Source organism: Leuciscus leuciscus, assembly GCF_965113295.1.
Source record: "Leuciscus leuciscus genome assembly, chromosome: 1".
NCBI lineage: Eukaryota > Metazoa > Chordata > Actinopteri > Cypriniformes > Leuciscidae > Leuciscus > Leuciscus leuciscus.
This window is the reverse complement of record NC_138725.1, coordinates 59677823-59704567: the sequence shown is the minus strand read 5'-3', so window position 1 is coordinate 59704567 and position 26745 is coordinate 59677823. Positions and strand designations below refer to the sequence as shown.

The 26745-nt window shown below is 37.7% G+C and overlaps 1 protein-coding gene and 1 long non-coding RNA gene across 3 annotated transcripts in view; one reads left to right on the top strand and one right to left on the bottom strand.

Annotated features, from left to right (window-relative positions):
* kansl1b (KAT8 regulatory NSL complex subunit 1b) overlaps positions 1 to 26745 on the bottom strand; it is a 95862-nt gene that overhangs the window by 42653 nt on the left and 26464 nt on the right. For both annotated transcript variants that reach the window (XM_082183873.1, XM_082183872.1), the window contains exon 2: positions 12703 to 13984. In XM_082183873.1, coding sequence (XP_082039999.1) covers positions 12703 to 13895 — 1193 coding nt within the window. In that variant the 5' untranslated portion in view covers positions 13896 to 13984. The remainder of the gene's footprint in view (positions 1 to 12702; positions 13985 to 26745) is intronic.
* Positions 1658 to 8245, top strand: LOC309509640. The gene is made up of 2 exons (XR_014209961.1): positions 1658 to 5843; positions 6815 to 8245. It is a non-coding gene; the product is annotated as an uncharacterized lncRNA (long non-coding RNA).

The window sequence follows — 26745 nt, the reverse complement described above, 5'->3', positions numbered from 1 at the left end:
CTCTGTTACAAACCAAAATCACCCGATGGCTTAACTAGTATTAAATTGGATGAAACAGCCTCAACATTCCCAACAAGACTGATGAGGAAAGCAGGAGAAATATTGTGGCATGAACGAAATTAGAAGACTTTAAATCCCCTAAACACCCTTGCATACATTTACCATGAATGTACTGAAGTACTTTACCATGGGTTGGGCAGAAATGTGCAATATTTATATTGAATACTATGTTATAGTGATTTATATTGCATTAGATTTATTAGGTGGGTAGAGGAATATATAGGCCTAATTCATTTTTGTTTTGAAATTATGTCAGTTTCTTTGTAAAGGTGCGTATAGTTTTTAACCTGTGTTCAGGCATTTTTTATACAGTGGGAGTGAGAAGCCTGTGGTTATCAAGTCTCACTGTCAGAATATTTTCATTTCAGCATAACAATTATAAATAAAATATTATTATTTCTCACCAAGAGCTATGAGTTTGTATAATTAATTTATATAAGGAAAATAGTTGTACACAGCTGTAAACTATCAAGTTTTTTTTACGGTTTTATATATCTGCACACTGTTGGGTACCACATTTCCAAGTGAATACCATACTTTTTTAGATTTACTTTAACATATTTATTGAAACTGTTATGTTTCAATAAATAAGCTAAACCCCCAAACCAACCCACCGGCCCACCACAACTTTTCAAGTGATTTCATAGGATCTTTAAAAATGGTTCAAAAAGCAGAACAGGCTCAATTTAACCACACTTGCACTCCACAAACTACCAAGCATCAATATTTCAGAGCAGTAGTCTTTCATACTAAGTGCAAGTAGTAACAACACACTTCCGAATGCAACATAAAAACTGCAGCTCTGAAAGGTCGTGGACATGAGCTCAGAATGAGCGCCAGATGGCCAGAGCATGGTAGACATCTAAAGGTGAAAAGCAAAAAACAAAAACACACACACACCTTTACATGGTTTCCAGGGAGATACTCTGCCATCACCAATAAGACACAAGAGATGGTGGGCTGCTGTATCCCGCAGTCCAAAGGGCAACAGGGAGGATGGAAAAAGCTGCTGGCAGTTTCAAAGCAGTGCTGATGTTTAAAAGGATGCCCTGAAATATTCATCTGAGAGCTGATTTACCGTTTCTACACTAATGGTTAAGATGCATACTCAAACAGAGAAAACCGGCGCTTGAGCAGTGGGTAAGAGCAAATTAAATAATTTGCAATTAAATTTGGGGAAGAAGTTAGGCTGGATGGAGGAGAGATCACAGAATAAACATGCAATGGAGTGCAATAGACGATAGAAAAGCAGCAGAAACTAAGGAGTATGGGTATTTCAGCTTTTTAACTCAGCCCAGGGTTCATTCAGATTCTGTAAAATGAAATTCCAGGACTTTCAAAGCATTACTTTTTTGGATTTCAAGGACTTCAATCAGCACTTATCAAATCCCCTTAACCATTGAAAGGATAATGAAACAGATTTTTTTCCCATGAATATATTATTGACCTGAAGAATGAAAGTTGTATTATATATATATATATAGCCATGCAAAATAGCTCTATATCTCAGATGGGCCGCAGGCGTTAATTTTGAGTGAAACGATTGTATTTTCTATAAAAAATAAATACAATAATAAAAAATAAAAAAATGTAATTAGGGATGCACCGATACAACTTTTTGCAGAACGAGTGCGATACCGATACTTTCATTTTGGTCCTCGCCGATACAGATACCGTAACCGATCCCTGGATTTTCATTGCATTTCAAATTTTAAATGTATTAGTAGATAAACCAAAAGAATATTAATCATATTAGTTGGCTTAATTTGTCCATCAAATATATATTTCCTTCAGTTATTTTCATGCTTAATAAAGCCTGCTAAAATGCATTGCATGAGCTTCTGTTACTTTCACTGTTCATTCTATTGCTCTATCATATTTTATCTTTCATTTAACATATTTAGACTAGAGCAGCTCCAGCAGGGCTCAGTGCTGAGGATTGGGTCAGTGGTACAAATGTTTAGACACCAGTGTAACACCAATTATTTAATCCAATTTTGATACTACAACAAAAACTACCAGCCTAATTAATGTGAATTTAAAACATTATTAAAAGACAAGTAAGCAGTCCGTAACAAAATAAGAACAAATAATCGAATTACAAATAGCACAAATAAATACAATAGAACAAAGAAAGGCTACAAATGAAATAAACAGTGTTTTTAGAGTTTTTCGGGTAGATCTAACAGGTACAGAAATTTGAATAAAGAAATCAAATATGAAAAAAATGCATATTCATTATATAGATGGACCTTTTTGTAAAGTTGAAAAGGGTAGCCTATTTAGTCAAAGAGCAGTGAATAATGTATTTGTCCTTTGTTTGATTAACATTAAAACACAGCAGCCGGTTTATAAAAACCTGCTGCCCCTTTTAAGACCGAACGCACGGACCCCATTTGAACACGTCTACGTTCACTTGAGATTTAACCGACTTTGTTTACTAGGATACTGGCAAAGACGGGCGTTTTGACATAATTGTGTGTGAATTCGCCCGTACAAGTGCAAGACGTGAAAGACAATTTAATTCAGTATTCACGCGCTGAGACGCTGGTTTGCGGGGCACGTGCTTTGGATGTTTGCGTTCATGGAACTTGAACTGCACATGTCCTGTAAGTAATAATGTAGGGAACCACTCATTATACATAAATCAGGTAAAAGTTCATGTTTTACTTACATATACGATTTAGTTTATCCAAATAACACGTGCTGAGTGAACGATCAGCAATCAAGAGCATTCAACAGAAGTGCGCTCTCTCTCTCTCTCTCATCAGTTAACGTTAATAATAAACTACATGCCTCGTTTTACTTTCTTTGCCATTGACATCCGACTGAACTACAAACTTTCCACTGATGTCTGTGAAAAAGGGATGCGCTCGACCAGCTCGCGTCTGTGCTGCTGCACACTCAATCCACTGTGCGTTTTTCTCTTATCAGCTCTGCATTACTATATTTCATTTAATATTCCACTAATAAGATACATTTATTTCATAGACAGCCTTCTTTACTTTATTATCCCCATTATACTCTCTGTTATGAGTGTTTCTTTGTCTGGACACACACACTGCCTGGTAGGCCTATCGGTTTTTGGTATCAGAGCATTTTTACGAGTACATGAGCTCGGTATAGATGCATCCCTATTTTTAATAATTCAAGCACTTTTCAAGTACCTCTTCAAAAATATTTCCAGGACTTCAATTTCAAAAAGTCAAATTCAAGCACTTCAAGCACCTTGTACGAACCCTGTCAGCCTCATGTCATTCCCTCAGAGTAACACAAAATTTTTTTGCATTTGAGTATACACTTGCCATTCCTTCACACTAAATGAGGCCTGTGTCGTAAATATTATGGCCTGTTCATCACACAAAGCTATCGTAGCTTCAAAAGACATGGAAGACAGCCTAGTACAAGAGAAATGGACTACTTTCATGGTACTTTAGCATACTTTTTTTTTAACGGGATAGCTCTGGCCCCCATTCATTTCTCCTTTTGTATTCCACCAAAGAAAGTAATACAGGTTTGGAACAACATGAGAGTGTGTAAGCAATGACAGAATTTTTGGGTGAACTAATCCTACGTTACAGATCTACAGATTCAAGTCTGTGTATAAACAAGACCTCTGCATTTCATAAAAAAATTAATTTAACTCATGCAGATAAAGGAAACGTTGAAGCTGAACAGAGCTGCCTCATAGTGACAGAGTAGAGGGAACAGCGCACAGCTGGGTCTGCCCTTTAAAAACCAGTCAATCTTTCTCTGCTGTTGGCTTCAGGCTACTACAAACACAAATGCAGTTTTAATCACTCAAGATCTGATGAGATCCTCAACGTATCACGGGTCCATCCAGTTGTTGGCTATAGTGAATATCTGTGGACAAAAGACACACATTTGCCCTACAGTTTGGGGTTCATGACACAGGACAAGCCAGAATGATTGTTTTGCTGTCTGAGAGTTTGTTGTTCTCTCATACTGTGTGCGAGTACCGGAAACCACAGTGCCACAATATAAGATCTCTCATTTCCTGTACTCACTAACGTGGGCCGCTCTGCACACACTCAAAATGGTAGATGGTAACTTCAACTGTACTACGCCACTCTCATGATTTGGTAAAATGGAATTTGAGTTTGTAAAATCCATGAAATAGAACAGAATAGAACATCAAAACAAACTATACTATGAATTTTAGTCCGCGCCCAATATGCTTCGAGGTCAGATATAATATTTATTTCTCTACCAGAGCAAAAATACTGATATAACGCCAAATATTGAAATATTTGTGTGAAATAAAATACTCTTTAGAAAGAGAAAGTAGTCTTTCTCTAGTACTATCTGCCTGACTAGCAATAGCAAAGAGCAAATCAAATTCAAGGCTGTAATGTAAATGGCTATTGGCCTTATAACAAAGACAGTGGATAAATTGATTAATATATCAATTGGATGAAAACTGTCTATTAGCCTAACTGTTAAACAGCAGTACTTCACGTTTGTGCACACACACCAGCCATATGACTGTGGACGGGATGCAGAGTCAGAATATGTTCCTGCCAGTACTTGTATTTCAAGCAGCAATGGTCTGATTTTAATGTGTGTGAAGATAGAGGAAATGGAGGGCAAAAAGAAAAGAGAAAGCAACAGAATATAGAAAAAGTAACACAAAAGCCTTCACTAAGGTTGTTGAAAAGGAAGAACACAAGATATACATAGAAAGCACCATGAAAGCAGATCCATGAGAAATTAGCCTACTTTTGTGATGCAAATCAACTGTATGCGCGGTTTTATTGCTCACCATAATTGATTGATTCTAATGACAGATGTTTTAGAAACTGAGCACAGAAAGTGGTTACGTCTGTTTAATGGACATACTGATCTCAGAGAAGGCTGAGTATTTTAGTACAGTTTGTTCAGTCCATCAGCGGAAGAATTTCAACTGAACCCAATTCCATGAAAATCTACTTGAGTTCTTAAGTCCAGTTCTTGTCATCATTTATTCACTCACATTCACTAATTCCAAACCTATATGACTTACTTTCCTCTTTAAAACACAAAAAAAGTATATTTCAAAAAATGATCCAGTGTTTTTTTGTCAATACAAATGTAAGTCAATGGGGTCCTTCTTAAAAGAAGAAATATATTCATACAGGTTTTCTTAAAGTATGTAGGCTAATTGCATTTAAGACAAGTTACTAGAAAGTTAAATGACAGGATCAGATATTTGTCCTCGCGTATGTTAAAAAGCCATCTGTGAAGAATGAAACCACTGCTAGAGCTAAAATGTTTTACTCCTTTCACACAGGAGGACTTGCAGCCAGTGGGCAATGGGTTTGGTGTATTATTATAGTGTATTATTATGGTGTACCAGACTGATTAAAGAGACGACTCTCTGACTCTATTCATAATGGCCTTGTTCTGTGACACTTCATCTAACAAAGACAGGACACAAAACTTGGTACTAAAGAGAATATAAACATCAAAATAGGGCTGTGTGCTTAATCGTAATTGATTTTCGATTTTGGCTTCCAACGATTATGAAAATAAGATAATCGAAGTAAAACGATTATTGTGCCACTGCCACATTCAGCGGTGCGCTTTCGTTCCTCCCTAAGCCAAACTTAACATCCAAATCAGCCGAATAAGTGTTGTAAAATGCAGTCTACTGTTGCTAAACTGTAGGATGTGGCTGATATTAAACAGTATCATTAAAAGCCGCAAAAGAGACATTCCCTAGGCGGCTTTCTTTGCGGGCACTCAGAGACGGAGCAGACTGTGCATAACCAAAGTGTAGGGCTGTACTCAACCAAAGAAAATCTTGGTCGACTGAAGTCCTGAAGTTTTCGACTAAAAATCGACTAAAAATGACGTTAGAAAAAAAAAGTTAAATTAATTAGCTGCGCACTGTGCGCAGTAACGTTACTTGGTAGCCTTGTTGTCCGCCTAAATTAATTATAAATAAAGATTAAAAAAACTAGTAGGCTATTTGCAGTATTAAATCGTTTTTGACGTAATTAATTTGCACTGAAATGAGTCTGACACACGAGTCTGTCGGCTCTGACAGCGTTGCATCACGTGCACCTGCGCAATATCCGAAAATAGTACTATGTTGTCAACTAGTGATATCATGACAAGAACTTTTGAGGAATATGTAACATAATTTAGACAATTGTTTCTGTCATATGTATTATAATAACTGACAGACTCTATAATTTCAGCCGCTCTGTGCAGCTCGCACAGAGTGAGGCTGAACCTATTTTTTACAGTCTATGGGCTGAACATAGGAGCTCAGCTTCGCGGCTGAGACACGAATAGACTATTAACTTAAAAGCTTTTACTCTTAAACACAAAAGGCACGTCCACTTTAATAAAAAAATAATATTTATTAAACAAACCAGATCAAGTAATATTCAGCAAACCTTCTAGTAGCCTACTTTCTTCAATCTGTCCGTCTTCTCCGGTGAGTTGGGCTAATCCAAAAGAAGTGAAAACAAGGGGGGTGTTCTGAAGACAGACTGTTACCTGTGAAACAGGGGTGCTCTGAAAACACCCCCATTAACAATTAGTGCTTTCCACCTGATGAAATGAACGCGGCAAAACTGATGAAATGAACGCGGCAAAACTGATTACCGGTAAATGAACGCGACAAAACTGATGAAATGAACGCGGCAAAAAATCGACCAATCAGAATTTTGGTCGAGCCAGAACGTATCGACCAAATAATCGACTAATCGACTGGAAGAATACAGCCCTACCAAAGTGTACTGAGGGCTTCGGATTCGCACCTAAAAAGTCAAATAGTCTACACAATTTTTTCCCCAGAAATGCTGTTTTGGGTCAGTATCCTCATAAACACAATCGGTTATGTCTTAAGTGAATGTAAACAGTTGAGAATGAAAATGCATGTTGAACAGTATGTTGGAGTATTACTGCTTCAGTCTGTGCCATTAAAGGTACAATATGTAAGAATTTTGTATCAAAATATCCCCAAAAAACACTTGCACAGTGTTATATATTTCTTTCAATTGTGTACTTCCATTATCCTAAATGTTTCCAAGAATTAGTCAATTCAGAGAAATTCCCAATTTTAAAAAGTGCTCGTCCCTGTTCACTTGTCGCCTGTCAATGACGCAATATCCCAAAATATTTTTTGGGTAATTAAGTTTCTTTGTTCTTATTGTATTGCTGACTGTTTACTTGTCTACTGTAACTGTTTTGACTTTTACTTACATCAGCAAAAACTAATACTAAAGTAGCCTACTGATAACTGGGAAATTTTACTGATACCTACAATTACTCATGAAATAAGACTGATCATATCACCCACCAATAATAGTGTTAAATAATCGGGTTTTCAATATTGGCCAAAAATAATCCTGTTTATGATTTTTGCCATAATCGAGCAGCCCTATACATAAAAATGTCAAGTCTGTCAGAACACTTTTGAATTAGTAAGACAAGACCAACTCTGATGAAAAACAAAAACAAAACAAAACATGGAAGTGAATATGTCAAAAAAAGTGAAAAACTATTGGAGTAAAAAAAAAAAAGAAAAAAAGAAGCTTGTCGGCTATGTCACCTAGAAGGTTGACTGGTAAAACCAGAAACCATTCCAATGGACAGGCCTTAATAACAGAGAGAGAGAGAAAAAAAAAACACAACAATAATAGTTTGAAGGCAACTGAATAAAGAGTGTTAGGTATCAAGTAAAAGTATAGTCTATTTTCTGATATACTTTGCTACCTTAAAAAAAATAAAAAAAATAGACAATGTAATATCTACCAAAGTCTAGAAAAAGCAGTTACGTTTTTAACATTACCTAGGACAGACGCACACCGCAGGAAAGACATAAAGGGGAAAAGTGTAAAACGCAAGGCTTTATAATGGTTGGTTTTACAGGTCGATATTGATTTTTTTTTTTGATGGCCGATGATGTTATCTTAAACAGAAGAGTGTTCTATAGCCGTATATTTAGTTTACATAAAATTCTTCAAAAAAATATCTTATTTTGAGTTTAGCAGAATAAAGAAATTCATACAGGTTTTGAAACTTGAGGGTTAAGTAAATTACAGAATTTTCAATTTTAAGTTATTATTTCAAAAAAAGTTAAGTTTTTTTATTTTTTTATTTTATTCCTTTAATATTTACTAAATTAGGAAAATTAGGAAAATTATCACATGGGGAAATGATTTGAACTTAATATATATCTTTTTTTTTTTACTTTTAAGACTTGTTTAAATGATATAAATGAATATTTGCTGAATGCTGATGGTAGATGAGAAAAGGACTTTGTTTTTTTAGTGTTTGTCGTTCTATTACTAATAATAGAAAAGCAAACGTTAAAATTCTTTTTCATATACAGTTTACCTTCTTTGTTTAACAGTTGTTATCTAATAAAGCATTTGACAGAACGGTTAAATAGAAATGATAAACTAATGAAGATGGAGAAAGGCACTGGTGCTCCCAGCGTTGTCAAAATAAAAGTCCCACTTAAGACACATCGGCCGATACCGAGAATTAAAAAATGCCAAACATAGGCCTTTGCGATAGATCTGTTGTCCACTAGTTCATTTCAGTAAAAAGTCTGAATATCCGAAGACGTACAGATCATTAATAGAAGAACCTTTAGGAGACCGGGTACATGGAGTACCTAATTACACTCAACTCAAACTTAATCACTACTAGGGCTGTCAAAATAGCTCAAAAATGACGTTCGAATATTCCCTCTAAAAAACACACGAATATTCGAACTATTCGAACATCTGGTTGCGCATTTTGTCAATGACGCGCATTACATCAATAAGGACAAATTAATACAAAGAGATACATAACTACTTGTGTAGGTAGTTAATTTAAGTTTAAACATATTTGACAATGTATTACCAACACAAAACCAAGTAAATAAACTAATGGCCAAGACCGCAGACCTCAATCGCAGGCACTCTCTCCCTCTCTCGCCCTCGCGCTCTCTCTGCGCATAACAGTTTAAATTAACAACAACAATAAGCACATGTTGAGTGCTGATCAAGAGTTTTGTGCAAGCAATTTAAGGTCGCGACTCTTGTCCCAAATATAGCAGGCTTCATTCAGTGATTGAAACAAATTTATTAACATTAATTGAAGTTTTACAGTATAGAACCGACATTGAAAGCTCCGAGCGAGCTGTGCTGTGGTAAACATGGAACATTCCCGTTTAGGTTCATAAAAAATAAAGTGCTATTAAAAAAACATTCTTGGTGCTTGTATAAAAAAATTTAAAAATAATTGTCATTATGCCATGCTCATTTGGGTGCACATTTTCGAGATGTGACTTCATGTTGCTAGTGGTCGAATGGTATGCTAGCTGTATCTTACATAGCTTGCATACTACTTTATCTCGCGGCTCCACAATTTTACCTTCTACCGACCAAAATCCAAAGTACTTCCAGACATGGCTTTTTAGATTTTGGGGGGTTAAAATCACTTTCTCTGCTGCGGTCGAGTTGGGCTCTGCACTTTCTGCCATCTTCCATAAGTCAACTTTCAGCAGTGACGCTGTGCTAGACAGTGCGACTCGTGTGACCTGTCCCTGACGCCTCACGGCAGCGCACCCACTCGCAAAGCAGACAGCCGCGCCTCTGCTTCCGCGGGCGTGTTTTTCCATATTCGAAATTCACATTCGAATATTAATTTTTACGTTCGAATTTCTGCTTTTTAAAACTATTCGAATATATATTCGACTTTAGAATATTCGTTGACAGCCCTAATCACTACTCACTTAAATCATCATTATTCTTCCTGAAGGCAAACATCTTAAAAACTAGAGACAAAAATATTGATTAATGGTTACAAGGGGAGATAAAAACATTTAGTAGCTCCAGAATGGCTTGTTTTGTTTACATTAAAAATTAAAAATTTAATAAAAAAAGGTAAAAAGAGTTTGATCCACAAAAAAAAAAAAAAAAAATTTTTTTTACTAATATTTACTAACCCTCATCTCCTTTCAAACCTGTATGACTTCCACTGAATATGGAATACTAAAGAGAATGTTTGAAGATCCTGGCTGTTCGTGTCAAAATAATTAAAGTGACAAGAAGTGGAGATGTTAAACACCAAAATGACAAATAGCATCACTAAAGTGAACAGAGGAAAATGTAATTGATTTGATTGATCCTCCTAGCTCTCCTGGTGTGTCCACGCCCAATCAGTAAAATAATCTTTTCAATTAATCAATTCATGCAGTTCACAAAACCTGTCTGAATGATTCATTGCTACATCCCTTTGCAAAAATACATAAAATAACTCCTTTTGTGGTCCACAGAAGTTTGGAATGATATAAGGGTGGGTAAATTAGGGCCCTATGAAATCCATTACATTTTTTCCCAAATACTCTATTTTAATGATTAAATAAAAAAATGTGTAATCAAAAAGCATGTCTAATTAATTGAAATCATGAAACTTATACAATTTAACAACAATGGATTCAAAAGTTCACAAAAATAACTTGTTTTGGGCCCTATGAAATATGTTTTTCCCCCTGAAATTTTCTGTTTTCTGAATTCCATTTTAATGGTTTAATTTAATGTCTCATTAATTAAATTAATAAAAAAAAAAATTTTATAATAAAAAAAAATAAAAATAATGTTCCACTAGTCTATATCATGATTTGATTTTAGTGCACTGACCTGCTTTTTATTTATTCATACAAAATTTGACAAATTCCGTAAAATTCTGCATTATATAGTAAATTCCGTTTTTTTTATGGCTGGCTTCCGCGATTCCGTATCGTGGAAATCATAGAGCCCTAGTAAATGACAGAAGTCTTGAGGAGTCTTTACAGCAGAAAGCGGCATGACAGGTATGATTTGATGTTCGACCAGTTCAATGGCTCCTTTTCATTCAAACTGGTTCTAGATAAAAGGATTACAGCCCAGAAACAATGAATGCCACGTGAAAGTACATGAAAGCTCATTTTTAGCCCATGGTACCAGAAGGACACTTGCAAGACTGATAAATGTGGTTGCACTTGTGTGTTCATAATGCTGAAGCTGGTCTTCATGGAAACATGGTTATTTAATGGAGTTTCGTCCCAGGAGGAACAAGGAAGCATGCAAACACTGCTAATAATTAACCTGAATTGCCAAAGGTGGTCCTTATACAGTGTTTGAGCACTCTTAATCTGTCTGAGGTAGGGGAATAGTACAAAATAATATCTACAAAAGGCACAATCAACAATATAAAATCTCAATAACTCTATCTAGCTGAATCCAAAATAGCAATAATGAAAAATCATACGGGATACATTTTCCTTCCAGTGACTTGAGGAAAGCAACCGTTTACCACCAATAAAGCAAAAATGACAAATGACCCACTGGGAACTGCAGATTTGCTTTGAATTGCACTCAAGTGACCCCTCGCACATCAAGACACTGGCTTTAATGGCTGATTAAGCAGCAAGACAAATCAACTACCTAACAAAAAGACTTTGCATGAAGTTACAACATGCTGTACTCAAAGGAATCTGTTGCTTTATCAATAAAGGACTAAAACCCCATTTTAAAGAAGTACCTATGGATAGGCACAATGAAGTAAAAAAAACAACAACAATAAAATAAAGTTAAATAGTCCTTTGTCAACGCGCTTCACTATGCTCGTCGCATAATCTGCAAGTAAGCCTATTTGTCCTTGCGCAATAGTCATGTGACTGACTCCACTGAATGTAGGTTATCCCCTCATGGAGCAGTCTTAGTCTGTGTAAAAAAAAAAAAAAAAAATTCTGACTCACTGGGCTATTGAGACACCATACACCTACAATGATGCAGCAAAACAGACCACTTGAAGACCTGTCGCGATGGAGGAGCTGATGTTTATTGTACAACAAGTAAAGCAAAATTAGGCGAAAGTGGTATTTATCAAAGCTATAGGCCTAGGCCTACACGTTTTATGTGCCAAAGCTTTTATCAATGATCTAGATTTCCCTCATAAAAGAGGATTACTTCCCTTATGTCTGGATTATTTATTGGGTTTGAGTATTGGGAAAATTAGAGCAAATACTGGAAAGATAGGAAAAAAAGAACCCAAGCTAAAAAAAACAAATATATAACAAACACCAACAGGAAGTAGAAGTTAAACAGTGCCTTATCTTTGCCTTCCACTTGTCTAGTGTGTTCTTAACCAGATGTTGGGATGGGTGAAAACAGGCCCAATAACTGAATGAGAAAGTGTGTGAATGGATTTAAGGAAGTGACACACTGCCTCTCAAGAAAAATCCTTTGCCATTTGAGTGTATTTAAACAAGTCTCAGCCCTTGGGAAGGAAACGACTGGCTTGCTGTAAGAGAGAGTGCAGGGCGTGTGTCCATGTGTAACCAGAATAGTAATGATATTCAAGAGATGAACACATACCTTCATTATAAACAAAATTCCTCTGTAACAAAAGCAATCAATGTGATCTTGAACTGAAAGAACAAATCCACACTTACAAATGCACAGATATGTACAACAGCCACCTCACTGAATTTACAATCAGTCAATAACATCTGCACATCATGATTCATTAACATGTGAGAACGCAATGGTTTCATGAAACAGCATCACCCAGCCTGCATCAGCACTTATCCGACATCATTAAACCATCTAGATTCACATTATCAGAGGAATAATGAAGGTCGGTACTCACAGAGGAATGTGGCGTTGCTCAATGTCGACCCGAGCCAATTCATCTTCCTCCACATCAGTTTCTCCTCCTGAGCTGCTTTCCGTGGCATCGGAATCGAAAGCACATTCGGCAGATTGCAGGTTGGTGGTACAACTCAGGGACAGTCGTTCTAATTCAGCCGGCATAGATCCACCCTTCAGGAAACGTCCCAGTCCGTCCCTCTCCTGAGGGGTGAGGGCGTCGTCACCATAACGGCCTCTTGGCCGTCTGGCATCCAGAGCACCCAGCGTGCTCTTGAGTAGTCCGCCCAACTGTTGCTGCACATGGCGCTCCACCTGCTTGGCCTGCACCACCTGTAGCCGTTTGCGTAGTCGCCGTAGCCGTGCCTCTATCTCCCCTTGTCTGCTCTGGCTGTGCTGGGTACGGTCGCTGAGCTCCGCTCCAAGGTCACCTAAGGGGTCTTGCTGCGTAGCGAGCGAGAGCGCCAACGGATCTTCACTGCTTAGCGGGATACAGTCTGAGATTTTGTCCACTGTGAAAGGTGCAATGGAGGTTGGGGATGTTGCAGGAGGTTCTCCATTGCTGGGACAATTTTGGGACTCACCCGTTGTCAGCTGGTGCTGCTCCACACCGTCTCGAAGAGGACCATTCGTTGTCAGTCCCCTGGTAGCAATGACAATTTGAGTTGGATTTGACAAATCCTGCTCGACAGTATGTTGACCACCATTAAAGGTCACTGCATTGTCTCGTTCAGTCGGTTTAGTCACTTTCTTTGTCAAACCATTGACAGTGGTGCCTTGGACAGTGGGCGGCCCACATGGCCCACCTCCTCCACCGGCACTCATGATGCTCTTTAGCTGCTCTTCAGAGAGCTCTAAAGCCTGGTGCTTGCGTGGTATGAGGTTTGGCAGGATGCTGTGCGTCTTCAGTAGAACACCTTGCAGCTTGAGAGACTCTTTTGCTGAGGACACAGAGGTCACATCTGAACAGTGATATGAGGTAACGAGGGGCTTGCAGGGGCCGGCCCCGCGAGAGGGGCGCTCCTCCGAGGCCTTGCGCTTGACTACGCCGTTACTGGACACGAGGATATGGTTGGTGGTACCACTTTCCTCCACGCCACTCGGGGAGAGGGTGGAGGAGGGCGGAGCCAGTTTGAAGCGTATGCGGTGAGTTTCGGCCGGCGCGTCGGTTAAAGCGGGCGCCATTGCAGCCATGCAGCGCTGGGAGGGGGCGGGCGAGGGGGCCTCTCCCGGTGCCGAGGCCAGCTCCACACCACCCACCCACCACTGTTCCAGGGGGCAGCCTGAAAATAACACAAGACAAAGAAACATCACAAGTCAAATTTAGCTTTATTTGTTCTATAACAGGCCAAACTGGCCTTAAAAAAAACATCTGTAGCCATTTGCAACCACTGCATTTTAATCACAATCCAAACAAGTAGGTAGCTACACAAATGTACCATGAGCAGTTTGTTTTGTTACATAAGACACCTGCACAAAACAAAAACGGACAGACTGAACGAAAATGCAAATTCACTCTCTCACAGCAGGTGGAGCCTATGGAAAAGAAGCATTTCTTTGGGTACCGCTAAACAAAGCAGCGTTGCATTTATAAACATTATACGGAGGTAAGAGGAATAGGGCTGAAACGATTAGTGGACAAAATATTTTTGTCGAGTAGCCTAGTCGTTTGATCTCACTTCAGTCTTATCACTTGCCTGTATTTTGTTCCATATTCATGAAGACTTACAAAAGGAGATGTTATGAAGAACATCATGTCAGTTACTTTTTCATACTGTAAATTAAAAGGTGAATGAGAATGTCTCTGTCAGCTCAATTGTCATGTAATTTTTTTTCCAATTTTATACTTATAATAATTGTTTGCAGATTAAGTTTGTCTGTAATGCAGCTGATTAATTTTTGTTAATTTTTTTCTATTGAAAGAACAGAATATTTAAACAATGCTTAGAGAGCATTTGTGTGAGATTTGAGTTGGACAGAAATCTGAAAACTTAAAGAGAATGACCTGTTTAGTTGGCTCAAAGTTCATTAAAACAACACTTTCAAAAGCTGAAGTGATTTTCTTTTTTTTAATATTATAGTTAGAATATGTATAACTCAGTGTTTTAACTAATTGAAAAAGCTGAATAATCGTTCCAAACTAACTGATTATTCTGCGAACTAATCGACGATTAGTCGATTAATCGTTCTAATAATCGTTAGATTAATCGATCATCAAAATAATAGTTTGTTGCAGCCCTAAAGAGGAAAAACAAATGCAATCGAAACTATTCTGAAGACAGTCAGTTTCCTTCAGAGATACATTCATATAAATCCCCACCCCAATTAAATTTTTTAATTTCTCTTCCTATATTCCAAATAAATTAGCACGGATTAAATTTCGTGAGAATATGCAACCAAAATGGTCGCAATTTTGAGCCTTGATATCAATATAAATGGTATTGCCTCATCATTTGTCATTTATAAAAAATATATTGATATATCATACAAACTTGATATATAGCCCAGTAAATATGTGTGATATGATAAGCTACATTTTATTATTTGCATTTTAACAGACATACTACCCAATTACGACTCATGATCAACCAGTTGAGGACCACTGCTTAACGGTAGACAGTATCAATGTAGGTCAAACCTTAAGAGGAAAAAACAGAGAGCCAGACACAAGGACAGTTTCATATGGAGACCAACTAAATAGATATGAGCATATTTCTACATCAAGTAACTGTGAAACTACAGCCTTCAGACAGAGACATCAGAAATATTTAGGCCAATTCTCATTCTCAAAACAACGACAACAGACCGTGACGTTCAAAGTGACTTTAAATGCAGGTTGAAGTTGACAGAACCAATAACTAAATCTGTAACATAAACCAATTCATTCTGCACTGTCAAAACCCTTTAGGTGTAAACCATTCTTATTAAAACTAACAAGCTGATGTGCCATACCTTAACGGATTTGGTGAATATTTTGAGAGCAGTGACACAATTAATTCGCAAAGAGACTTAGGTTCTTAAGACACAAAAATGGAGTGGGGTGACTCACACTAAAGCAACATGGCTCAATGCTGAAATGTCACCTTGTCTTGTAAAGATGACCATTACAATAAATGACATGAGGGAAAAAGGTGGCTAAACTGCCTCTATTCAAAATGAAAACGGCTACTTTGAATTTGAAAAGATCATCCAAAAAGCACATACAGATTATAAAACACAAAACACTAGAAGCCATTTTCCATGCAGTAACAAGTAGCCTAACTTAGCTTTCAAAAAGGAAGCACAAGAACCATGAAAGATTAAATTAATTATTCAGACTTGTAGTAAAATGGAGCAATCGATTATTTGACGATAAACGCTGACAGAATGATAACTTTTGAACAAACTATTCCTAAGCTGTTTGGTTAATGCAGGGCTCGACAACAAGGACTGCCCGATGGCCCGGGGCCAGTGTGAACAACGCTCGGGACAGTTGACGGAACTGCAACTTCCCTGATCGGGCCAGTGTTGTAGGGGTGTGCGATATATCGTCTATGATATCGTAATTGTTGATTTAACGATCTGACATTATCGAGTATGTCCCTCACTTTACAAAAAACAAAAACACTCATTGAGTGCATGGATACACTACGTGATGTAGTCTAGTAGATTAGACTAGCGCGCGTGTACATTTAGTGTACGCTTAAACGGCGTGATTTAGGCCTAGTCTATTAAAATGCCCCCAGATTTAAGACAAGAGGCAAAATGCCCCTGTAGGCCTATGTCTTTTTATATTTATATCATTTAATAAAACAATATTACAAGAAGAGCACCATTTTTCTCCAAATATCAGCATGATATTTAGGGTTGGGTATCGTTTGGTTTTAATTCGATACCAAATTCACAATAAAACCTAGGCCTAAGCCACCTAACTACAATAATTGAACACTAAACAACAGTTACAGTACTAATAACAGCAAATTAGTCTGTATTCTTGGTATGCTACAAACCAGCTTTAAATTTCAGCAATTCTTTTGCAGAAATATGACCAAATTTTTTGCGTTCTGACAACACGGCACCTCTCCTGACTTATTGCATGTCCAGCACAAGGTGAGCGTTATTTTAGAACGCATCACCTTAAATGCCGTGACGCGAAACCCCTCGTGGAAGAAGAAAGCCGTCATGTTTACAACTGTGACAATGAGCGCTTATCAGAATCAACTGAATTCTGGATTTTCAAAAGTATATGAAGTTTGCAACTATTTTTGCAGTAGCTAAACTTGCACAACGTACTTCAATGAATAATTTATTATGCAGGGTTTTTCCTGCATAGAGAATTATGAGGCGGCCGCCTTCGTCAATTTCGCTGCGCGCAGTGCACGGATAATCCGCGGGTCGGGTGGGCCAAGTAATAAAAATATTCCATTCCAATTAGTCGAGGGTGGATGACAGATAAATCATTTTGTTTTGAGTTTAACCCTTTAGGCGCCAGAGGTTTTTTCCTAAAACGTTCGATTTTGACATCTTAATTTCAAAAGGCTATATCTTAAAAGTGATAAAAGATAGAGACTTTCTGTAAATTAGAGAAATATTAAGGATGACCCAAAGTTTATGTAGGGATTACATTTTCCCATCTAATTTGCATATTATGACATCATATGGTGGCGGTCATCTTGGATTATAGAATTTTTATGGGTTTTGTTGATGTTTATTTGGTTGTTTTTTTGTTTTTTAGCTGACAAAGACGCACACATCACAAGGACATGAACACACAAAAAAGAACACATATTGTACACTACTAAATGGTCAGGGAAATAGATAGTAAATCAACAGTGTAATAAATGGCAGACAAAAACAATTGTTGCAGGGCTTTTGCTGTAGAGATAATGACTCCCTATTCATCCAGGTGACATTTCTTGTAGTGTTTCATGGTGTGGTCTTGCGATAGACTATGCATAATAGCCCCTCTGCCCCGTGTCACATCGCCTCTTCTCCTGCTACGAGCAGCAGCGCGGGCGCGGCCAGATCTGCCTCGCGCGCGCGCCGCTGTCATTGTCATTGCGACTCCCCACCCTGCCTCCACGTTGCCCCCTAACTGTCCTATGAATACTTCGACCTCGTCTAACATACCCAGTGGCATTAGACAAAGTCTCCACCACAATACTGTCGCCGCGATTGCGGAGAGGCACACGGTCATCATGGCTAGCGCGGTAAAAGTCTCCCGCGGCCGCCTCGTTCCCCACAACACTAACATGCCTGCTAACTTCGCGATGAACACTCCGACCCCGGGAAACATTGTTCCCACCACTGACATTGGGCATAGGACCATCTAACGTTATATTGGGCAAAGGATTCACCGTTTGTGCTTGGTGTAGGGCTATACTTTCACTTTCAGAATCACCGTCATTTTCTGAAGGCAGATAACGTTATTCCCCTTCAGAATCAGGGTCCGCGAATAGAAGACCCAACACTTCATTGCGGGTAAGCTTTATTGATGCCATTAGATAATAATAATAATAATAATAATCTAATGCAAATACTCGCTGACGTTGACAATATTGCTCTGATAAAATGGCTCACTCGCACACTAGCTCCGCTTTTGTTCGCACTGATTCAATGCGCTCTAGCTCGAATATTTTGTATAGAAGCATGACTTTTTTTTGAGTCGGGGATGAAGTATGACATGTCTGCCAACTAGTGGAGGGGAGGTCGAACGAAATTTGACACCCTATTTGACAAAATCGGCCGTTTTATTCAGTGCCGCATCTTGTCGAGTAAACTCGACCGTGGCGCCCAGAGGGTTAATAAAGACACGGAACTCTCATCACGCTAATGAACGTGCGTCACTCTACTTTCGTTTTCAACAACGTAATTCTCTTCAGGGAAACCAATCAAGGAAAACATATCAGGACTCGACAATAACCATAGACTGTGTCCGGGACACGTTTTTTTTTTGAAGGGAAAAGTGAGAGAGAATTGTAGCCCATCCGGACATAGCCTATGCCCTGATTAAAACAATTTTTAATATAAAAATAAAATAAAAAACTAGATAATCACCGAAAACGTGAGGATGATTCTGTTTTATTTCATTTAATGTAAGTGGTGATTGATAGCCTATAGTTGATAATAATATAGGCCTACCTAATGTAGGCTACTAACGGTAACAAAGTTGCGCTGTTGAGGCTTGCAATGTTATTTATAACATATTATAGTTAAGAAAAAACAATATATAGCCTTGGCTACACACGACCAGAGTGCTGTTTTCCTGAATGCCATCAAGATTGAAACCGAGACTGATTTCATAATCATAACAGTTCAATAAACAAATAGTTAAAATTAAGTCACTTACATTTTAGACGCAATGACTGTTTTTGTTCTGTTTCAGCAGCGAAAATAGTTCCAAACAAAGATCACAGCAGAACCATAGCACATCTCACAGCAACACTCAGCCATGTTTCATTAATGAATGATTCAGCATTTTGAACGAATCGTTTGAATGAATGACTCAATGACTCGCTCATTAAGACGGCCGCCTCCTACTGGCGGTTTAGTTTCATAAAGTATCATTCTTTTCAACATTCCTTATTTGTATATTCAAAAATATATAAAATAATCTAATTTAATATAGTTATAATTTTCTATGTAAAATATTTAATTTGATTGGTAACAGCCTAGTGTCTTATTATTTAAATTTATTTTAATAATAATCAAATAATCAAATTTAAGAATTTGAAATGAAAGATGGAGCAAACATTTAATAAAATTAGGGAAAAAATGCCCTTTATAAAAGGTACGAAAAAATTATTCTGAGTATTTTCCAACAGTGATGTAATGAAACATTGACAATTTAAGTCTGAAGGGAGTAAAGCCTCTGTTAAGGCTATTAAGGAATTGTAATTTTGCCAAAAGAAGAACTTTTATTTTAAATAAATGTTAATTTTTAATTAGCCAACTTCAGTGTGATATGTTAACATATTATCATGCTTAACACTGAGAATTTGAATAATTGTATTGTGATGATCAGATGCAGATATTTAAATCAAAGAATAAGGGCGGTTTGCGGGTTGATTATTTATTTTTAACAGTGGATTCGGGCGACTCAAAGTGCACCAGATTAATGAATTTATCTTTAAAATTTACAAAAATTTCTTACGGGGGGGCATGCCCCCGGACCCCCCTAGGGGTACCAGGCTACACCCACAAAAATAATGTGGGAAACACATTAGGCTATATGATGATCTATGAAAAATAACATTTAATGACCTTATTATTAAAAAACATTATTAGGATTTTACCACCTCCATCTCATTTTGAGCCAGGAAAAACCCTGTTATGTATGGCGGTCTGTTATTTTAGAGACATCGACTTTACATTTTCATACTAAACATGACATGGACCAAAACAAACTGTGATTGGTTGCGTTACATGTCAGTCAGTCCTTGGCTGATATTTTTTATTCTTAAAGGGATACGAGACACTTTTTTGGGAAATAGGCTCATTTTACAACTCCCCCAGAGTTAAACAGTTGAGTTTTACCATTTTCGAATCCATTCAGCCGATCTCTGGGTCTGGCGGTACCACTTTTAGCATAGCTTAGCATAGATCATTGAATCGGACATGACCATTAGCATCTCTCTCAAAAAAATGACCAAAGAGTTTTGATATTTTTCCTATTTAAAACTTGACTCTTCTGTAGTTACATCGTGTACTAAGACTGACGGAAAATGCAAAGTTGCGATTTTCTAGGCTGATATATATTTATACATTAGATTACAATTTCTGTACATGAACATCTCCTTTTTAAACCTACATGAAAAACCTGAAAAGCAGATTTAGGTTGGGAACTGAACAATTGAAAAGGCAATTTCTAGCATTCCACTTCAACACTGAGACTTCTCAAATACTGTTATTATTCACAGCACAGGTAAGGTGTAGACTTAAAGCATATGGGAAAAGGTAAAGGAAACAAAAGCAAACCCCTTTAGCCAGGGCTCGAATTTCAGGTCTCCCACTTATAATGCGGGAAATTCCCTCAAACATTGATTCACATGTAGGTTGTATTGGTAAATTAATCCACACAAATTATAAAATCAAATCAGTCATTTTAAAACTGTCTGCGAGACGCAATTTCACAAACAGCGTGAGTGATTCAGCGGTGCTGCGTCTTCTATCTCTCGTCTCTCAAAATGTGTTGCACAACCCACCGTTAAGCGCGCTGCAGGCGGTGATAATACACTCTCACGTTTCGGGAGTCGGGATAGACGGAATTGTCACTTGCATAATTGGGACAGCACTGCATCATGAGTAACTAAAGTTTACCATTTGCACTTCTTTTTAAGTCTTACCAGTTTAAACATTCACACGATTTTAAACTATTCGGTCTGAGAGATGTTTTTTTTTTCTCTGCACACATACATGGAGTAAAGCCACCTCACAAACAGCTCGCGGGTAACAAAAGTTATTTTTCGTGGATTATATCGCTTTAACAGTCAAAAACATGCGAAAATTATGTCAATTTCGGTCTTGGTGAGTATCCTCCAAACACAGTCGGTTATGTCTTAAGCATAAATCGCACGTGACCGTATAATGAAAACAGGATCCATGCACTAGCACTTACAGTGACAGCAGCCATATGTGTCTGTCATTAATTTGGTTGTCAAAACAACAAAACATAGCTTTAATTTTAAGGAATCAGGATTAATAGCCTATGTATTTAATTTAGTCAGGACTAAAATACTACCCAGTGTTATTTTACATTTGATTACCTTATTCAGTCTCTGTAGTATTTCTGAATACTAGTGTTAGACCTAAGCAAAAACGTTTCTTTATTTAACTTTATTGGTATCTTTATTCTATTGTAGGCTATTTATTTGTGCTACTTTTTTTTATTTAATTCAAAGATTGAAATCAAGCTTCCTTGTGTTGTGTAAATTCTTAAGAACAAAATTACCCCATTGTAAAAATGCAATGAGTGAGCATACATTTAGGTGAGATAAAATAAAAAAAGAGGCTAAACTCCCCCCTCAAATAAAAAATTCCCCGCCATAAGAATCACTTAAGCGGGGATTTCCCCCCCATTTTCCAAAATGAAATTCAGGCCCTGCCTTTAGCAATGACAGCAGTCATGTTTCATGCCAAAACATTATAAACATATCTAATATCAGTGCTTTTCTAGCAGTGCGATGAGTGATTAGGAGATACGCTTCTCTAAGTTTTCAATCATCATTTTACAACACATGTTCAACTACAAATAAAAAAATGACTTCCTGTAGTGTGGAACTGTACAATTAAGCCTGGTATTGAATGCCATGTTCCTCCACTGACATATCAATCAATGTGGTGGTACTGCAGTTCATGTGACCTTTACCCATATAAGATAACCAAGGATAAAAAATAAAAAATAAAAAATTTAAATTGTCTTTGTGAGCTCTGTGTGTGTATCCAAACCTCCCTGTGCTGGTTGGAATCTTGTCACAGAGCTTTTAACCACTATCTCCATTAAGGAACTAGGCTACTAGTTAGTGCTGGGCGGTGTGACCAAAAATGTATATCACGGCATTTTTCAAAATTATACCGGTTTCACGGTATATGACGGTATATATTTTTTTAAGCATTACTGGGTGTTAACCACATTTTTTACTGATTGAGAGAGGAAATACTGCAGTAGATTGACTTATAATGCCCTATTTTACTAGCCTAGAAATCTAGACGCACCCTAGCGGCAGCTGAATGTATTTTGCAGCCAGGTTAGTCTAGCAACTCCCCGTTGACTTTCGTGCTGGAAAAACCTAAATTGGGTCAGGCCAATCACGTCGTGTAAAGAGTAGGCGGGGCGGGCTTAACATAATGACGACAGAGTTCCATTTCCATAGCGGAGTCCCTGCTACTTGAAAACAAAGAAGAGCTGCTGCTGGAGAATAGTCTTTCAAAACGGCTTTGGCGGCACTTAAGTCATTCTTAAAAAGGAAGATGTGCTTTTGCACATTTGTTGAATCTATCAACTGACGTTAGCTCCGCTGTTGGGAAAACGCTCTGGTTGGTTGAAGCGCTGTCCTATTGCGTGCAGAGGGAATTTGAAAGACAGCCGTTTATCCCGCCCCTCGGATTGAGCCGTGTCTATGGTGAGTTGCAAGGCTCCAGACTAACTTTTTGCCTTGGTTGCACTGGTCCGCCTAACTTTTTTATTTAGGTGCACCAGCACAAAATTTGGGTGCACCGAAAATTTTTCTCGGCTCGCGTCACCTTTAACGCCACAATTTCAAGGTCACCTTTTTATCACGCTCTATATACATTCATATTATGTAAATGATTTTAAACTAGAATAAGGTGTAGGTAAATAAAAAGCAAAAAAAATATATATATATTTTAAGTGCTTCACTGAGCTGCCAAACAAACTATTTTGAGTCTCTAGCTCAGGCGCGGTATAGGCTCTACCTCCGTCTCTGAGTCGGATGCCATCTCCGACGAAAGACCAGGGCTTGGCATCTTACCAGGGACTGGGGAGAATGGTGGCTGAAGTAGCTTCATGTCTGGGCTGTTGTCGGAGCATTGACCGGGGAGTAAAGGGTTTTAACGGTATTCCTACTCTTACCGATACTGCTTATCGATCCGGTACTTTAACTGTATTCTTATTGGTTCTTTTTGTTTTTATATATATATATATATATATTAGTCTAAAAAGAAATCTAATAAAGTAATCAAATGTAAAATAACACTGCATAATTTTTCATAAATAGATTAATGCTTAATAAAGCTGAAGTTATTCTTTCAAGAGCTTTGTAGTGATTTTTCTCTTGTTGTTTGATTCGCAGTAATGGCGCAATCGTCCGCATGTTTACTAGACTGCGGCCCCTTTAAGACCGAGTGCAGATCTGCTACTGATCTGATGCATCTCCCAGTCACGTGACCCCTAGCCGCGTGTCAGCCATTTTGACGGAATACTATTGCACAAGCGCACATACATGAGAATGCGGATTATCACGTTTTATGGCTGCGAATTGAATAAAATAATGAATAATGGTCACTGTATTAATTATCTTGAGCCTGCTGAAATGTTCCTATAAATTTTCTTTCCAACTGTGCAATCTTAATAATAAATAGGCTAAATATATTTATCCACTAAGCTGCAGCAGTCCTTAGATGCTCGTCTTCGTTAAGTTTTTTTTTTTCTCTTTCTGACATTTCATACCTGTTGTTACATTTTTTTTAATTAAATTGACTATAAAAAAGATTGCTTGTGTGTGCTGGTGTTCATTCCAGTCTTTTAAAATAGTTGAATGAATGAATGCTCGCGAGGTGCCTGTTACGATTTTAAATAGGCTAACGTTAGGCTATTTAATCAATAATGTACTAGGGCTGAATCCGTGTATCATTCGTTCAGTCGTTTTTTGAATTAATATTGAATATAGAAAAATGAGAAAACGGTCCCTTTTTCGTTTTTTCATTTTTTACAAAAAAAACGAAAAACAAGAATTCAGCTGGATTTCTCGTTTTTCGTTCTCAGTTAGAAAAATGAATAAACAGCTTGAATATTCGATTTCTACACGTGGGCGGGAATTAAACGCCCCTTTCCTCTGATTTGTCAGCCGAAGATCAAACTGTTCCGTCATCAGTTCTGCACAGCAGAATAAGAGTCCTCCGTTGTGCGGATTCTTAACGTATTTATTGCAACTACATTTAATCTTTTTCTCATCAAACCACCAGACTAACGAATGTCTTGACACAACCCGTACCGGGGAATAGACTAGATAGGGCTTTCTTCTGTGTATATATAAATTCACCTACGATTTGCATCAGCCGGCTGTTAGCCTATATTGTCGCACTCGCCCAGTAATTAATATATATATATATATATATATATATATATATATATATATATAAATTAAGATATAAATCAATATAATTAGTTGTAAATTAAATATTTTTAACACTAATACAAAAAGAAAAGAATAATGCATTGACTATATAATTGGCCTATATTAACGTTAACGTATAAACTGTCATTCAGACTGACTAGCCTATCTAACAACTGGAGAAGTTTTATGATGTAGGCCTTGTGTTTCATTAAAATGTATTATAATTTATATCTCTAGGATGCGCGCTTGTGCGTGGCGCGCCGGGTCATGTTGAGAGGGAAACGCGCGCGTCACATCGTTGTAAAAAAAGCATATTCATAAATAGTGTAAAAGACCGGTAAATAAAATACAACATTAACATTATAAACACTATTAATAACATAATATGCGTATTTTAACGAGAAACTGAAACTGTACAGGAGCAGACGTTGGTTTCGGGCATCTCTCATTCGTCCAGTAGCCTATCCATATTTGCAATGTAACATTTGGATGCTAATTAATAATGTAAAGAAGGCTTCGTACTTCATTCGAGTCCCAATACTACACGTAAATCAGCATCTCCACAGCAAGGGAAATTAGTTTGGAATGTCAACAGACCAATTAAGCAGAATAACGTTTTATATGTTTGGTTGACTGTTTTATTTTAATAACGAACAGGCTGCGACACCCGACATCACTTGGATGTGTTGCTCAACAGGGGATTTAATAGCTACTGTCGTTTAATACTCTCATTCGAAACAGTAACATTATATGTCTATTTGTGTACTTTCAAAATGACTACAACATATCATATGCCTTTGAAATTATTATATAAGAATAATAATTATTATAAATGATTATTATATTCTTTCTGGCGCACACCAAAAATAAACCAAAATAGCCTACAGCCAATAGCCTTCTTGGCGCGCCTATATATTTTTGAAGGTCAACATTAAGATTAATCACAGCGTGCTTGTTAAAAAAAAAAACCCTGTGACTTGACTTTACAATCCGGAAAATAGCAAATTATTTCACGGACCCCCTGGCACTTGAGAACTCCTGGTCTACACAGAAGAAAGCCCTGTCTAGTCTATTCCCCGGTACGGGTTGTGTCGAGACATTCGTTAGTCTGGTTATTTGATGAGAAAAAGATTAAATGTAGTTGCAATAAATGCGTTAGGAATCCGCACAACGGAGGACTCTTATTCTGCTGTGCAGAACTGATGACGGAACAGTTTGATCTTCGGCTGACAAATCAGAGGAAATGGGCGTTTAATTCCCGCCCACGTGTAGAAATCGAATATTCAAGCTGTTTATTCATTTTTCTAACTGAGAACGAAAAACGAGAAATCCAGCTGAATTCTTGTTTTTCGTTTTTTTGTAAAAAATGAAAAAACGAAAAAGGAACCGTTTTCTTATTTTTCTATATTCAATATTAATTAAAAAAACGACTGAACGAATGATACACGGATTGGGCTGGGTATCGATTCAGATGTTACAATTCGATTCGATTTCGATTCGCAAGCTCTAATTCGATTCGATTTCGATTCTCGATTCGATTTTCGATTCGATTTTCGATTTCGATTCGATTTTTCCAATTTCGATTCTAAATTAATTTCGATTCGACTCACTCAATTAGTGATGCTCCGATTGATCGGCCGCCGATCATGATCGGCCGATATTGGCAAAAAATAGCTTGATCGGCAACCCCCAAAAGCGCCGATCAAAAAAAGCCGATCACGTGACGTAAATAACTCACGCAACTTTTCCGCATGCGCGGCAACACAACAGCAGAGCAGAGCTTGCTTAACAGTGGCAAAATGAGTTCTCCTATGACGGCAATTCAATGGCAATTATAAACGAGCGCACAACTGATGCTGGCGCGCGCGGTAAATGACATTCGCGAGAGGATAACAGATCTACGCGCGAGGAAACGGGAACTCGCGAGCTCATTCAAACCCTGCGCGGGCGCATGACATCTCTGCCCTCGCGCACGCGCGCATGATCATTCCCAACACTCTCGCGCTTGATCTCCTCTCGCCTGCTGATTTTGCTCGCTCGAACACTTTTATTTTTGGCAGTCGAGGGGCGGGACTTACTGTTTTAATAACCTCAAATGTCATTGTCATTATTTTATTTTTTGGATCTGATGTAGTTAGTTCCTCAACTACATCCATTGTAGTCTGCCTGACCCCTCTTTGTTTTGAAAAATTATACTGTGCCTTATTTGG